This window comes from Sinohyriopsis cumingii, chromosome 10, assembly GCF_028554795.1.
Source record: "Sinohyriopsis cumingii isolate HCF-2022 chromosome 10, ASM2855479v2, whole genome shotgun sequence".
Taxonomy (NCBI): Eukaryota; Metazoa; Mollusca; class Bivalvia; order Unionida; family Unionidae; genus Sinohyriopsis; species Sinohyriopsis cumingii.
Window position 1 is genome coordinate 170,819 of NC_142970.1, and position 17,039 is coordinate 187,857.

The 17,039-nt window shown below is 36.8% G+C and overlaps 1 protein-coding gene across 3 annotated transcripts in view; it reads right to left on the bottom strand.

The window, feature by feature from the left end:
• The window catches only part of LOC149789476 (uncharacterized), a 287,180-nt gene that overhangs the window by 36,688 nt on the left and 233,453 nt on the right, over positions 1-17,039 (bottom strand). For all 3 annotated transcript variants that reach the window (XM_089971479.1, XM_089971480.1, XM_089971478.1), the window contains one exon: positions 10,647-10,821. In XM_089971479.1, coding sequence (XP_089827605.1) covers positions 10,647-10,821 — 175 coding nt within the window. The remainder of the gene's footprint in view (positions 1-10,646; positions 10,822-17,039) is intronic.

Here is a 17,039-nt window from a genome sequence, read left to right on the forward strand (position 1 = left end):
TAGTCTAAAAGCTAACTGAAAGTATTAATACCGAAAATACATATGAATAAAATGGGTACATAGTTTTCAATGTGGAAAGCACTAAATGACTGAATATATTAACTAACAAAATCTAATTCACTACAGCATACTGCAAAGACTGTTTCATCCAAAACTAATATGATGGAGTTTAAAGTCTAAGACTTCAAGCAACCTTGGAGCAACTACCAGTATGACCCCAATTAGATGCATACTGGTAGTTCATGCATCAGTAATTACCTTGATCAGCTGAGGCCTCACATGAAACTAAGCTATTCCTAGATTCAACTGCACTGGTCAGAAAGGGTATTCTGTGTTTACTATGATGTAAATAAAATCAAATAATGTATGTGGTCATTAACTAAACACAAATACTTCACATATGTTACTACCCATAAGACCAAGGTTACAGTGACCTTTGGTTGTCTACATAAGGGTGTAATGCCAACAGATATGCATTCACTTACCAATTTTTATGAGTTCAGCATAAACAATACCAACTAAATAAACTTTAAACACAAAGGTCACTGAAGCATAAAAATTAATATAGATCAAAAACTTCATCTTGCAATAATAGTGTCATACCTGCCATAACACAATGTGTCATGATTTTTGTACTCCCTAGCCACCTTTCAAAAAACATGATTTTTAGTAGTCTTCAAAGAAAAACTTTTTCAATAAATAACATCACCACTTCAATATATATCTGTAACATTTACAGAAGGCAAACAGTCCTGCTTTGAGTTCATGTAAAACTGTCTTTGAGGCAGTTTACAGCAAACTGTCATAGAGGCAATTAAAAGGTAAAAAAGTCCAATATAAACAACTACTATTTCACATATTACTTAACCTGATGATAAAGGTCAGGATGATGTATTAAGTCCCTGTCGGGGGACCCTATTATACTAATTTTGCATAGGTAAATTTCACAAAGTGGAACAGTCCATTTTAAGTTAAATCAAAGAGATGCTAGGTGCATGTTCAAGAACACAAGTGTCAACATCACTGCCTAGGATAAGAATGTTTCAGCCATCTGTGTTAAGGATTACTGGCAAGTTTTGAACAGCAGCAACTTTTCGTTGAAGTAATATTTTACTCCATATATAAAATGGAAGGGATGATTATTTCAGTTGTCAGAAAGGTGTGTAAGTGTGATTCATTTTTTAATGTGATTCAGGAAATAGTAAGCTAACAGTGAAGCAAGCTAAGTCCAGGAAAAATAAATTTCAGAACTCCTGGCTGATGGTATTTAGTTATTGAAACACAGCAGCAAGGGGGAGCATTTAATTCTTTGTTTATACTGCAAACAACATATTGTGAAATGTATGATGTCTGTCGAAATAGAAGCACCACCTATATGTAACATATTTTACTAACTGAATAGTCACATTATATTTGTGACAATGCTAACAATTTGGGCTTTAAACAATTTGTTTCTGACCAGGATTCTCTCAGCGAATGCAGCAGGATATTTGAACAGTACCAGCCAGTCTGTACTGACTTCAAAGATGAATACTAACAACACTTGCATTACCTTCAAAACCCCATACTTAATTGTTGACAGCAGCAAAGAGTGCATATAATTAAGCACATGTTTTGCCATCCAATGGAGTTTCAATTATTTAATGTCAGTGTGGTTGTGACTGTATGAATGTTTGCACATATGTGTATAGTGTTTGTGTGTGGTGATGATATTTGTCAATACTAAGTCTACCAACTATTTTTTTTCCTTTGTAAGTGCATTAAATGCTTTGCAGAAAACAGACAAGTCTGTTTCTTTTTATTGAGATCAGAATTTCCAATCAGTTTCTACAGGCTTATTCTCAATTGGATGTCACTTTTTTTGGACATATGCAATTAACCCCCTTGGGACTTCAAAACACTGAGTATCAAAACAGCCCCAACAATATCTGGGAATATGGCAACTGTGTGTGTGTGATTAGGATTTTTAACATAGCTTTAACAGTCATATCGCTATGATGTCTGCAGTGTGGCACTTTATGTTGACATCTAGCACTGGGGCATCATGCTGCAGACATGTAGCATGATATCCCACCCAGTCACATTATCCTGACACCATGCCGACCAGTCCAAACACAAACCTCATAATACTGAGCACCTAGCGAGGCAGCTGTTAGTACCATTTTTGTAAGTCTTTGGTATGACTCGGCCAGGGATCGAACCCATGACCTCCCCCTTCCGAGGCGGATGCTCTAACCACTAGGCCACCAGAGCAGTTGAATATGGCAGGTATTGGGTGTAGTACTTAGCAATACTTATCCCCTCATCCAGTATGATTGTATGCACAAAATATGCCAACAATATCTGCGGCCATGAGCTAAAAGCAAAACTTAACCAATCCAGTAAATAGAGAGCTTTTCATGTTAGGGTGACATACTAGCAGAGATGTTTGTCATCATCAAAACTTAACCAATCCAGTAAATAATAATAATAATGAGGACTTTGTATAGCACCTAATCTTTAGAAGCTCTAAGCGCTTTACAACATTAGACAACTCCTATAAGATAAAAACTATATAAAAAACATAATGATATGATTACAAAAACAAACACCATGAAATTATAAAACATTAAAAAACATGCTGAGAATATTTAAGGCAGGAAACACTATTAGGTCTTTAAGTTTGTTCTTGCAGTCGAAATAAGTGAGTTTTGAGAGCAATCTTGAATGTGATCACTGTGTCTTTGTGTCTAAGTTCATTGGGCAATTCATTCCACGTTGCTGGGCCCTGGTATGCAAAAGAACGCTGTCCATATGACTTTGTTTTCATAGTGGGAATAATGAGTATACGATTGTCAGAAGAGGAGCATAAGTATCTTGCTGGTGTGTACACATGGGTGAGGTCGGATAGGTATGTTGGACTAGAATCCAACAGTGAAACGTAGTACAGAGAACAAATTTTGTGTTTGATTCTGGATCGAATGGATAGCCAGTGTAGGGTACAGAGCAGCGGGGAGGTGTGCTCTGATCGTGGTACTCTAAGTATGATCCGAGCAGCTGTGTTTTGAACTTTTTGAAGTTTCTGGAGCAGATACTGAAATGAACCAGACATAATTAAGTTACAATAGTCTAGTTTTGAAAGTACTAATGAACACACAAGTGTTTTAGTGGCATCAACTGAAAGATATTTGCAAATTGAGCTGATGCGTCTCAGCTCAAGATATGCAGCCTTGCATATGTTCATCACATGTTGGTGCAATGTGAGAGTACTGTTCAGAGTAACACCTAGGTTTCGTACTGATTGTGTGAGTGTAATGTTGGTGTTACTGATATTTATTGTTTGAGGTAATGAATGAGAAAGTCTTTGTGTTGTGATCAGAATGGCCTCAGTTTTATCATCATTCATCTGCAACTTGTTACATGTCATCCACGATTTCACATCAGAAATGCACCTCTTTACACCTTGGATGGTAGCATCAACTTCAGTTGGGTTGCTAGATTTGTATATTTGGGCATCATCAGCGTACAATTGGTGAGACACTGGACAATGATCTATGACACTTGAGAGCGAATGAGTGTACAGAATGAAGAGAACACGTCCAAGAACAGACCCCTGTGGAACACCACAACATAGATAACTGGGCTGGAGTGTATTCCATTTGCAGATACAATTTTTGTCCTGTTGACCAAGTAGGACTTGAACCACAGTAAGGCTGTATCATGAATGTCAAATACATGCTGTGAGTTTTTCATGTAAGGGTATCATACTAACAGAGATGTTTGTCATCATCAATTTGATGATTCTTGCATGAATAATGGACTAAGAAATTAACACCAAAAATACAAAATTTATCCAAAATCAGTGAAATATAAAATATACACCTTAATGACCTGCTTCTGCAATAAGGGATTGATCACCAAAAAAAGCCAGATAGGATATTATGTATAGAACATGCAGAAAACTATGTGGAAATATTTGTATGCAGTACTGATAGTGATACATACAATCATCAACTTTAATGATTTGAGCACAAAATCATTTGAACCATAACATATGAGTCACAGGGTCCTACTTCTGTGACAAGGATAGACCAAGAAGCTAATCTGGTCATGAGTTAAATACAAACACTTAACCTAAGCCATGTTAAATGTAGATCACAGTGACTATTTACTGTAACTTTGAGTCTGTTACTCATAGGGATGCACATCATCTAGTATGACGTTTCTAGCAGAAAGAGAGCTTGAGAAATAAACATACAACTCAAAAGTTAAACAGTCAGTGAGGCATAAAATATAGATACCTACATTTGTGACAAGGGTGTAATACACATCATGCTGCTTCCCCTCACCAAGTTTTGTGCTTCCAGGTTGCATGGTAAAAAATTCCTGAGCTAAAAGCAAAAACTTAACCAAGAATGTACAAACAATTTACATGCAAGTACCTTGTTAGCCATCTTAGATTCTTCCTGGGGTGGGGTAGGTGCCATGATGTGTTACCTAGGTTCAACAAAAAGAAGTTCTGCTGGAATTGAGCAGAACTGATCCAAGTTGGGTGAAAAGCAATAATTAGTGCCCTCACAAACATCTGCAACATGATCTGACAAACAGGAGTATGGCTATCACCATGGACCCAATCACTGATCATCATCCTCCCCAAGAAAGGCAACTTGCAACAGTATCAAAACCACCGTACAATTGGGGCCCCAAGTGGCAGAGTGGTCTAAAGCTCTCACTGTTATGGATCACTGCCATCTCACTTCTGTCTGTGTGGGTTCGAGTCTTGAGTTTGGCCAATTTGGATATGTGAGAAAGCTTCTTGTGGGTCAGTGGTTCTTTCCGGGGTTTTCCTGGTTTCTTCCTCCACCATTAATACTGGCCGCCATGTATAGCCTATCTTGTACTGAAAAATGGTGTCAAACCCTACAACAACAACAACCGTACAATCAGTCTTATAAGCCATCCAAGCAAAGTCATGTTAAGGATACTGCTGAACTGACTAAAACCACAGGCTGAAAAGATCATTGCTGAGGAGCAGGCAGGGTTCAGAGTAGGGTGCAGCACAACAGAGCAGAGCTTCAACCTCAGGATATTGTGTGAGAAGCACCTGCAACACCAGCAAGATCTGTACCACGTCTTTGTGGATTTCAAGAAGGCATCTGACAGGGTAGGGCATGCAGCATTGATGGTGACCATGAGACTGTATAACATCATTGACAACCTCATCAAAGTAATACAGCACCTCTATGACAAGGCCACCAGTGCAGTATACTTCAATGGCAGCATAGGAGAATGGTTCAGAATGACAGTCCATGTCAGACAAGGCTGTCTGGTCTCTCACACACTATTTTTGGAGAGAATCATGGACGACACACTTGAAAAGCATGAAGGGAAGGTCAGCATCGGAGGCAGAATAATCAACAACTTATGTTTTGCTGATGACATTGATGGACTAGCAGGAATTAGTAGAGAGCCTTGACAAGACCTCTGCAGCCTACCGCATGGAAATCAGTGCATAGAAGATCAAAATGATGACCAACACCATCAAAGGCATCAGCACTGACATCAGAGTTTAAGGTATGAAGCTAGAAACAGTCCACAGCTTCAAGTATTTGGGGGCAATTGTAACAGATGAAGGACTGAAGCCTGAAGTACTCTACAGGATTGCACAGACAACAGCAGTGCTGCCCATCTGGAACAACAAGAACATCACACTCAGTTCAAAGGTCAGACTGAAGTACTCACTGGTGATCTCCAAATTTCTCTATGCCTGTGAATCATGGACCATAACAGTTGACTTAGAGAAAAGAATACAGGCCACAAAGATGAGATGTTTCTAAAAGATCCTTGGCATCACATACAAAGACCATGTCACCAATGAAGAAATGTGACAAAGGATAAGAGCCATTGGACCTCACGAAGACCTCCTGATCACAGTGCAAAAATGTAAACTGTAGTGGTATGGGCATGTCTCATGATCATCAGGACTTGCCAAGACAATCCTGCAAGGCACTGTACATGGAAGAAGAAAGAGAGGCAGGCAAAGAAAGTGGTGGGAAGATAACTTTCGAGAGTGGACATGCTTGACCTTGTTAATTGTTATGATAAGACCCAATGTCCTCTTTTCTTAATCCAGTTTAGTACATGGCTACCAATTCAGAAGTACAGAACACTATTTGTCTGGAAGTTTATGACAACAGTTATGGTGAAGAGCATCAGGATTCATATGACTTTGGCTAAACTGTATTAGTATTTAAATGACAGAACAACAGTTAATATTTATCATGAGTAAATTCTGATTACATGGCTATGCTGACATACACTTTAGTCTCATTCACAATGGAGCAGTTAACATTCTTGAGATGGCAGATTTCAGGTTACAGGTTACTCCTTTATTAAAGGGTGGGCAATACCTTCCTTGCTTTTACCAGGTGAGTAAATAATTTGTAACTTGTTGTTTGCATCTTACTGGTTACTGAAAGTAATATTTTTAAATGATTTTGGACAGAGAAATGGTAATTATCTTTTACCAATTTTCTTTGACAGTGACCCTGAACCCAAGGTCACTGAGGCAAGCATGATTTGTCTTAGCCCAATATATATTCATCCCAAGAATAAAACAATCCATCAATGGATATAGGAAAAATAAGCACAAGAACAAACTTTAACCAAAATATTAAATAGAATTTTCTATGACTGGGACCCTGACCTCAAGGTAATTAGGGGTGGGCAAACCTAGTTAATTATGTTTGCTTCATAATGAGTCAGGCCAAGTATGATGAGAATCTACCATGAGGTTTAGGAAATATATGCAAATGGAAACCCTGAACCAAAACCTTAATAAATCTGTTGACTTATGTGGGCTAAACAAAAGTGAAACAAGAGTACCAATAACAAGATTATTTTCAAGACACTTGATGTGGTGGACATCTTGGATGACAGATCAGCATCATTTTCATTTAGGACAAAATAGACATAATAAAGTCTTCTTTGAAACCCCAATGTTGATGTTGATATATTCAGGAAGAGTAGAGGTAACAAGATTTAGAAGATGGCCACTGTGGTGGCTACATTAGCTGTCCATGAAGACCATTTTCGTTTTGGACCAACTAAACATCATACAAAGAGTTGTCTGGTGGAAACTCCATATTGACAGAACTTTCCATTTAGGAAGAGTAGCAGTTTTCAAGATGGCTGCTGAGGCTACTATACTGGATGTCGAATTAGCACCAGTTTTGTCTAGGACCAACTAAACATTGTAAGAAATCTTCTGGTACAAACCCTATTTTCATATGATAGTGATAAAATGGTTTTCAAGATGGCTACTGTGGTGGCCATATTGCAAATCAGATTGGCACCCTTTGCAATTTAACCAACCCAACAAAACATGTCTGCTGGGGATATGCTGATAGGACCATCTGTTAAGGAGAAGATGCAATAAAAGGATTTTAAAGATGGCTGCTGTAATGGTCATAGATGTCTGAGCAACACCATTTTTGATTTACAACTAGACCATGAGATGACTGTGTGTATATAGATTCATGGTAATCTTCCTTGTAATTTAGGAGTAGTAATAATAAACTTGTCCTGATGGATGGACAGGCAATGGACTTTGGATGATGGACATTGGATGACAGACGATGGATGATGGACAACAGGCCTTCCCATTCGCTGATTAGCAGAGCTAAAAACAAAACCATCTCCGTCTCAAAGCTATATCACATGAAAGGTTAGGGGAACACTTGGAATTTCTAAGATTATCTACTGTTTTCATATTTATCAAATCCTTTATGCACCATTTGGAAAAGAAGTCCAAATGGAAGTGGGCTTCAGATTGCTGATATTTACCTAAAACAAAATATGAGATGAGTTGGCCTGAGAAATCAGTGTTAGTATGGTGTTTTCTGACTTAAAAGTTTTCTCTTTTTAATGGCAGCCAATGTTGAAGTTAAATTGGTTTCATTTACACAAACTGCAAGACTTTATGAAAGATGCTTTCAAATTTGGTCAACTTCTGTTGACAGTTTTTGTTTATTAGATGTTTCAATTCATTAAAAATATGGATCATGTTACAAAATTTAATAAGAAGAAGTTATTTCAAGGTTTTGCTATTTTTAGCAACAGCAGCTGAACTTTATGATGAATGTGCATCAAAAATTTGAAAAGCCTTCTTGCCATGTTGCATGCTTTCAGGAAATTATGTAGTTTAAAGGTTTTGATCTAGTAATGGCAGCCATATCTGATAGCATTTTTATAAAATATAAAAGTCCTTCATACTATGATGTCTTCTGTCATTAAGTTGAAATAAACAATGAGAAGAATTTGATTTAAAAAAGCAAATTATGTTTTTTGCAGAAGTGGCCATATTTAATGGCAGATTATAGTCTGATGATTTTAATTTTTTAAAATCAGAAGTCATTTCGTGGTTTTTTTTATTTTAGTAATAGTTACCATATCTGCAAAAGTATCAAAATTTGATGGGGATCTAAATTATTTTAAACACTGCTGTGCCAGAATGCTATTTTCCAGATTGACCCAGACTGATTCAAAAGTTACTGAGAAAAAGCAATTTCAAGACTTTTCATCTTATTCTGCAAGAGTAGCTATATCTGATGGCCAATCAACATCCTTTTGACACCAAATCTGGACACAGCCTGCCACCAAGCCAATCAACATCCTTTTGACACCAAATCTGGACACAGCCTGCCACCAAGCCAATCAACATCCTTTTGACACCAAATCTAGACACAGCCTGCCACCAAGCCAATCAACATCCTTTTGACACCAAATCTGGACACAGCCTGCCACCAAGCCAATCAACATCCTTTTGACACCAAATCTGGACACAGCCTGCCACCAAGCCAATCAACATCCTTTTGACACCAAATCTGGACACAGCCTGCCACCAAGCCAATTAACATCCTTTTGACACCAAATCTAGACACAGCCTGCCACCAAGCCAATCAACATCCTTTTGACACCAAATCTGGACAAAGCCTGCCACCAAGCCAATCAACATCCTTTTGACACCAAATCTGGACACAGCCTACCACCAAGCCAATCATCATCCTTTTGACACAAAATCTGGACAAAGCCTGCCACCAAGCCAATCAACATCCTTTTGACACCAAATCTAGACACAGCCTGCCACCAAGCCAATCAACATCCTTTTGACACCAAATCTGGACACAGCCTGCAACCAAGCCAATCAACATCCTTTTGACACAAAATCTGGGCACAGCCTGCCACCAATCTTATGGTAAATTGGTGTTGTATATATCTAGATGTATCCATATACTGCATATACTCAATAATAAGAAAGAGATATTTTTTTTTTATACATAAATCTGGATTTATGCAGAGTAGTGGTCACTTTAAGCATGACATACATAAAATTTGATGAATACAGGGGTAATATTGGAAGCATTATATATTTGCTATATCTATGATTTACTGTCAACTCGATTTAAAATATGTTTTCATGCCAATGTTCCCATCCAGAAACGCATATGTGGTGTATGCACTGCATTAACTACAGTTATCATTATAAAATACTTCTATCTACATTTTAATAATTGGATTTTAATAATCTGAATATATTAAATTAAGTGTTGCTCGCAGCAAAGTGAAATGTCAAATAAGATTGTTTACCTTAGGTGTTTACCACTAACTATATTGTTTCCATGTTGTGCAGGTCTGAAAAACCTGTGCTTTTATTATATTTTCTGATTTGCTTGTATAAATAGTGTTTGTGTTTGATGCAACAAAAGTTCTGATTGATTTAGTTTTGCCTTTTTCATAATCCAGATCTAATCTGCAAGTGATATTTCTTAGGTTATCTGTCAGTACATATGGAATGAACATATGGGTTATTGTGAATCAGCTCTATCATGACTACAATGTTCATACCAATATGTGACCTATAATTTAGTTCATGGATCTGTCATATAAATGGATTTAAAATGTTAATGGACTTCATAACATGAAGATGGACAAAATGTTAAGTTATGAATATGTTTGTGACATATTACACTCAATAATATAATTGTATTATTTTAGACTGGTTTTGTCTTTATTTTTCCCATTAAGCTATTTAGCTTGGCTTGTTTATTTTTCCAAAGTGCAGCTCTGACTCACTGACAAGTCACCCCTTACAAATGGATGTAACTTGTATCATACACCGCAACTTAAATGGGGGGAGGGGAGGTCGGTCAAAGACAATTTGGACTTTTGCAATTCCCAACGACCTGACAATAATTTTTTTAATATATGGTAATTGTGAGCTTGAGAATAAAAGTTTGAAATTTTAGGCTTAAATTTGGAAGTTGTTTTTAGTTACAACTAAAAGTTTGAAGAATTTATGGTATTTTGCTTCAACTGGGAAATATTTTCTTACAGATATGAGAATAGGAAGTGCTTAGGACAAATAAGAAAGCTATTCTAATTAGTTAGGTCATTTGACTGGGTCAACTTGTTTCTCATTATCAAGCCCATTTAAGATTTTGTTGGGATAATGGTTGCAAACAAATGTGGCTGAAATCAATCAAGTGATGTGGATTGCTCAAGAATTAAAAATCCCAGACAAATGAATGGGTAGTGGAATGGATGATGATCACTTCAATATATGCATTTCTTGGGCAGTAGGAACCAAGTAATTATGTAATACCAACATTTTAAGCATTCTTGCATTTAATTCCTTCTTTTCATGCTCTATTTTCTTCCATTTCTCTTGTATTTCTAGAATCTTTTGTTGCTTCTTTTTCTGACATGTCAGCATGTAGTTCTCCAAATCTACCACTATGTTGTCACTACCATTCTGATCTTCAATTAAAGCAATGTAGGACTCTGTGAAGAAAAAAAGGAGACTATTAAAATTACTTAGAGTGTGAATATGGCAAGATACAAAGTTAAAATATAATGAGCTTTTCCAAGTATGGCAGTAAAAACAGGGATCATGGTAGAACATATCTGTCTTGAGCAAGAAGTCATGAGAAATAAAGTTAGCCCTCCAGCATACAAAGAAACATCACCATCATTAGCCCTCCAGCATAAAAAGAAACATCACCATCTGGAAATTAAATCAGCTATAGAACAGTACTGATTATTAGTCTGTCAATGAATAAATTGTTGTTTAACTGTCAGCAATCTTTGTGAAAAAGTAGGGATAAAGTAGTGCAAGATGTTGGCATGAGAAACTATAGGTATTTCATACAAAAAATAATACGCAATTTATGTAAATTGCTAAAAAAATAAAACCTTCACCCGATTTACATAAGCGGTACCAAAATCATGCTCTCATACTAATACAGTGGTGACTCTTTAACCCAAGTTGTATGTATTGTGTTAAATATCTAGCTACACATTACAAAGACCATTTCTGAATTTGCTTTGCTATGGCAGATCATGCAGCATGTAATCAGTTTTCAACATAATATTGAAAAAAGTAGGGATAGGAGGGCTTTTGTAGAATAAGAAGAAAACACTGGAAGCCTGATAAAAAAGTAGGAAAAATTGGGATAGCTAGGGCCATTGGAAATACTACATTGTTTCACAGCATGAACAAAAATGACATCTGAAGGAGATGGATAATGTGAGCCTATACATGGCAAGATAAACTTCTATATTTCACCACTTCACAATACAATAATGTGGGCCCAAATAAAGCATGAGAGAATCCTATAGTCCACCACTACATAATATAATGATGTGGGCCTATACAAGGCAAAAGAAAAACCTATATTCCACCACTTCACCATGCAATGTCACCCCGAACAAGGCAAGAAACAATTCTATATTCCATAACTTCACAACAGAATAATGTGAGCGCAAATTTTTTTTCTCCATATAATCTTTATCAAGGATTCTTTGAATTTTCAAAAGAAGTAGATTTCAAATAGACAATGGTATGTCAGTATATTGCCTTTATTACAATACAGTATTGTTGCCTACCAGATGGTAGTATCACATGTATGAAGAGATAAGAAGTTTACAAGTATGCACCATGTCTGATCTAAGTGACCTCCCCTGCTCTCATTTGTCAAAATCAAGTTAGGGGGCACTCACCAGTTATTATGTACTTTTGAGAGAGTGACCTATGTAAGGTGAAGTTATTTGCATTTAAAACATGCACAATGGAGAGAATGTTGGCATACCTCTATGCTACATTAATGTAATGTGGATGACATTTCTTTGGATATTGTACTTTTGGAAATTGTACATGATCTAAGCACACTGCTAACTAAAATGACTGCTCCCATGTGCTAAAAAAATCAGCCTGAATTACTGGCAGTCTAAAGCACACTATCCATAACTGCTATTAAAATAGGGAAAATGAATTTTGACAGACTTGACAGTACCAGGTTCTGAAAGTACAATTAATGAATTACCAAAATATATAAAATGTAAAAAATGTTATTGGCTCTTTTTTTATACAATTTACCTCTGAAGTTCAGGAAGTGAAAATGACCAAATGAAGCTAGCAAATTTTTTGAAAGGTGCACATCTGGAGTAAGGCCAAGCCATATACTCTATAACCCATATTATACCAAAATAAAGGGAATTAAAGGTTCTTTGAACCATTCCTAAGATATACAAGGTCTTTTTTAAATATCCAGTATAACTAGTGAGGAAAGCCAGGAAAATTCTTTTTCTTTAAAATTCTAACCCTATGCAAAATATGAAACTGTAGAGCGCCACCTTAGTACCAGGCCAGATCTAAGTGGAATCCTATGCTCTCATTGGTCAAAATCAAGTTGCTTATGCACATGGCAGGACTTAACATTACTTTTCCATCTGAGGCCTTGATTGGCCAAGTGGTCTAAAGCGCTCACCATTACAGATCATTGCCATCTCACCTATGTCTGTGTGGGTTTGAGTCTTGGGTTCAGCCAGTGTGGGTATGTGAGAAAGCTTGCCAGTATCTTGTCATGGATCGGTGGCTCTTTTTGGGGTTTTCCCCGGGTCCTTCCTGCACCATTTATACTGGCTGCCATGTATAGCCTATCTTGTGCTGAAAAATGGTGTTAAACCCTACAACTACAACTTTTTCCATCTGATAATACCACCCCATACGGAAACAAATAAATGTAATGTTTATCATTTTAAATAGAAAAAACTCTCATTGTAATGGCCATTCAACAAAGTTAAAAACAACAGTTAAACAAAAGTTAGAATGGGTGCATTACAAATGGCTCTGCCACAATGTGCATGGGAACTACACATTACTGTCTTGATTGTAATAAATGCAGCTGTCGAGTTTCACGACTATCTGCAACAGCATCAGAGAAATGACTTAAAAACAAAATTGTTACATGATCATTTTTTCTGTGAACAGTAAGTTACTGTGATGTCTTTTTGCATGTGACGAGCAGTCCTCTCAATGACAAATGCACCATCAAGTTTCATGATGGTACATACAACTTTTACTTTTTTCTTTTAAAATACAGAAAGGATAATTTCCTCTGGAAAGTGCTTATCTATAGTTCTGAATGTTCCAACATAAAGTCTAAGTCTCATTCATTTAAATTAGAACAATTATACACAACCAAGCCATGGTTCAGTTTAGATTTTACTCAAGTCCTGTATAACCCGATTAAGACCTTCCTGTCTGCTCCTCAAACTGTGTTTGTAATGACTGATATTAAAGACACTGCACACAAAAAAAAATAAGCCCTGCAAATTTTGTCTCCTCTACAATAGGACAAGTGAACCATCATGATAGGCTAATGTGCTGTTGGTTAGAGCATTTCATTATATCATTATTTTGGACCAGTTAATTGAAAATATATTGCCCTTAAGTGTTTGCACATCCTGATAATAAAAGGCTGGTAACAACCATAATAATGACATTTCATTAAAAAATTGCACATAAAATCATGTTGTTGGCCTTTCCAATCCAGGTCATTATATAATACTTTGGCATAGTGTTGTAAACTACATGTATCTACAATACACCTCTCCCTCGATAACTTGTGCACAACGGGGTCCACAAACATAGACTGCACTATAATCGAGGTGCGGGGCCCCGAGTGGCCGAATGGTCTAAAGCGCTCACTGTTCCGGGACACTGCCATCTCACCTCTGTCTGCGTGGGTTCGAGTCCAAGGCTCGGCTAACGTGGGTATGTGGGAAAGCCTGCCAGTCTCTTCTCGTGGGTCGGTGGTTCTTCCCTGGGTTTTCCAGGGTTCTTCCTCCACCAGTTATACTGGCCACCATGTATAGCCTATCTTGTGCTGAAAAATGGCGTTAAACCCTAGAACAACAACAACAATAATCGAGGTGCAAGTTACAGAGGGATCTTCAAAAATTGAAAAAAATCACTTTGACATAAAAAAAATCATTGGGGGGGGTTTGTGGTGTTAGGGAACTGGGCTGTTTATTGACTGAATCTTCATTTTACAATCATGTCAATAATTATTTTTAATAACGTGCTTATTCTAATGAATTTGTTCATTATTCTATTTAAATACCATATTTACCATATATGTTGGCACATCATATTTGTTGGGACACCATAAATTTATTTTCAAAATAATTTTTTTTGTGCACTGTATGTTCTGGGATACATTGTTTCTTTTAGTCATAAGTTGTGGGACACATTTTATATCATTTGAAAACTAATGTCGAAAAATGCACTCAAACGTAAATTATTACAAAAACGCTATGAGTGTTGTTTGTTTACACTTTTCTTCCAAGATGCAAATTTGCTAAGAACAAGAGCTCAAGTAAGAATGAATCATGTGTATATATGACAACAAGTTCAACTTTTTCTGTTCTAATTTGTGCTTCAACAAAGTTTTTTTAAATATTAAGTGTCAAGGTTTATTTGCCATTTGGGCTCATTCAACGACTTATTTTGGCAAAATAACTATTGATGAGAACAGTATAAACTATTCACTGTAATTAGGTAAAAGTATACTGAGAGAGAGAGAGAGAGAGAGAGAGAGAGAGAGAGGGGGATACCAGTAGATAGTGATGCTACAGAGTGATTGATAAACATACTAATTCCAAAACCAAACATCTTTTATTTCCACAGCAGTGATAACCAAACATCTTTTATTTTCACAGCAGTGATATCTGACATAATGACACATACTGCTGAACAAACTTGAATGCCGCTAATATATTTAATTTAAATCCTTCAGTCTGTCCACATTCTTAATTGCCCACTCAACATCCTCAGGGTCAAATTCATCATATTCGTCCTCTTCACTGTTGCTGCCATCCCATTCAGTATCTCTTATGATATTGTCCTCACATCCATTCAAGTTATTGTTAATACCACAATCTTCAAATGATTTTTGGATCAGATCTGGCATGTCTCGAAGTGATTCAAACATCTTTTATTTACACAGCAGTGATATTTGAGATAATCCAGGTACTGGTGAACAAATGTGAATGCTGCTAATATATTTTTAAAACCTGTTGCTCAGTTCCTACTGGCTTGAAACTCAATTTTTGGATGTTCACTTGACACAATATCCTTGGCGTAAGTGCAGATAGTGTCCACACTAACAGCGATCTGCAGATTGCGTTGGACATGAACCAACTGCAATTTTTCCATCTAACTCATCGCCATATGATACTGGTCTCCCACTCCTTGCTAAATGTCCCCATTCACTCAGCTGCTGAGAAAAACTCTTTTTAACCAATTTGCAATGGTTGATTTGGGGATAATAATTTTTAATAATGTGCTTTTTCCAATGAATTTGTTCATTATTCTATTTAAACAACATTTATTTTCAAAATGTCCAATATATGAAAGATTGTTCCAAGTGGTTTCAACAACCATCACGTGTATGTGAAAAAATCTGTGTATTGCATCACTGCTTTGTGTTTTCTTGATGGGTCTGATTCCTGTAGTATTGTTTAATAATATCCTGCCACATAGCAGAGAACTAGACTAACTGTTGGTACACCACCTATCATTTCCTTTTTTTTCAAAAACGTGTGAAATTTATTTTGTGAGACCATCGTCTACGTCGAAACTCAATTTTTGTATTGTTCAATTAGTACAATAATGATGTCGTGATTTCATTGGAAGTAATAATAAAACTTATCATCTTTGAGGATATCTCTTAAGTGCCAGTTCAAGAATTCACTGAAACTCGCTTACCCACAATGGTACGTATCTGTGAAATCAAGCTCTTTATTTTACGAAGTATTTATTTCACTTGGCTGCCTTGTTATCTTTGATCACAGTTATGAAAGAGTCGGTTAATTTAAGGTAGTTTATGTTACATACACAATAACATGTTTAAGTGATTGATTGATCAAATGAAGCAAGTTCACCTGACATATGACAGGGGCCGCTAGGTTTTAAGTTTGTAGGATTTTCGTGCCTTTTAACCTTTTTTTAATTCCACCTCCTTTATTTGATTCAAAAGACATAATTAACATGATAATACAAAGGAGGCCAGCTTTTAATTCAGTGCAACAATACATCAAATACTTCCAGAAGTCAGTTACCAAAACACAGTTGGCACTTAATTAGGTTCTCACAGAAATGGTCATGGACATAGCTGTTATGGTAGATTGACACATTTTACGTTTAATTACAAGAGGACACATTGTGTTGTTTTTTTGAGACTCAAAAAGAGCAGCAGAGGGGGCGAATCGGACATTTGTTTCAAGCGTCATTTGGTTTAATTGATACTTTCTGCATTTAGAGATCAAGCGTCGTCGCCGAGTGGTAAAAAAAAAGTGACGACAACCACGTTGTCGTCGTCGTCATGGGGGGGGGGAATCACACAATTGTTACGTCGACGCACTGGTTTAATTAATCGCTGCGCGCATCGATCTCAGTGTCGTCAGCGTCCGGTAAACACAGCGACGACCACGTTGATGTCATCGCCCCCTCTGCTGCTACACACAGTTAACGATGGGAATCTTTTACAATTCAACCGAATATTTGATCAAGTCTGATACGATATCGTGCCCAAGGATCGTGTAAATATATCGTTACAAATCCATGTGGGGTCGACTGAGCATGACTAAAAAAGTTTCGAAAAACATTAAAGTCCATGTCACCGCCACACCAAGTTTGCCAGATATTTTGTAGTGTG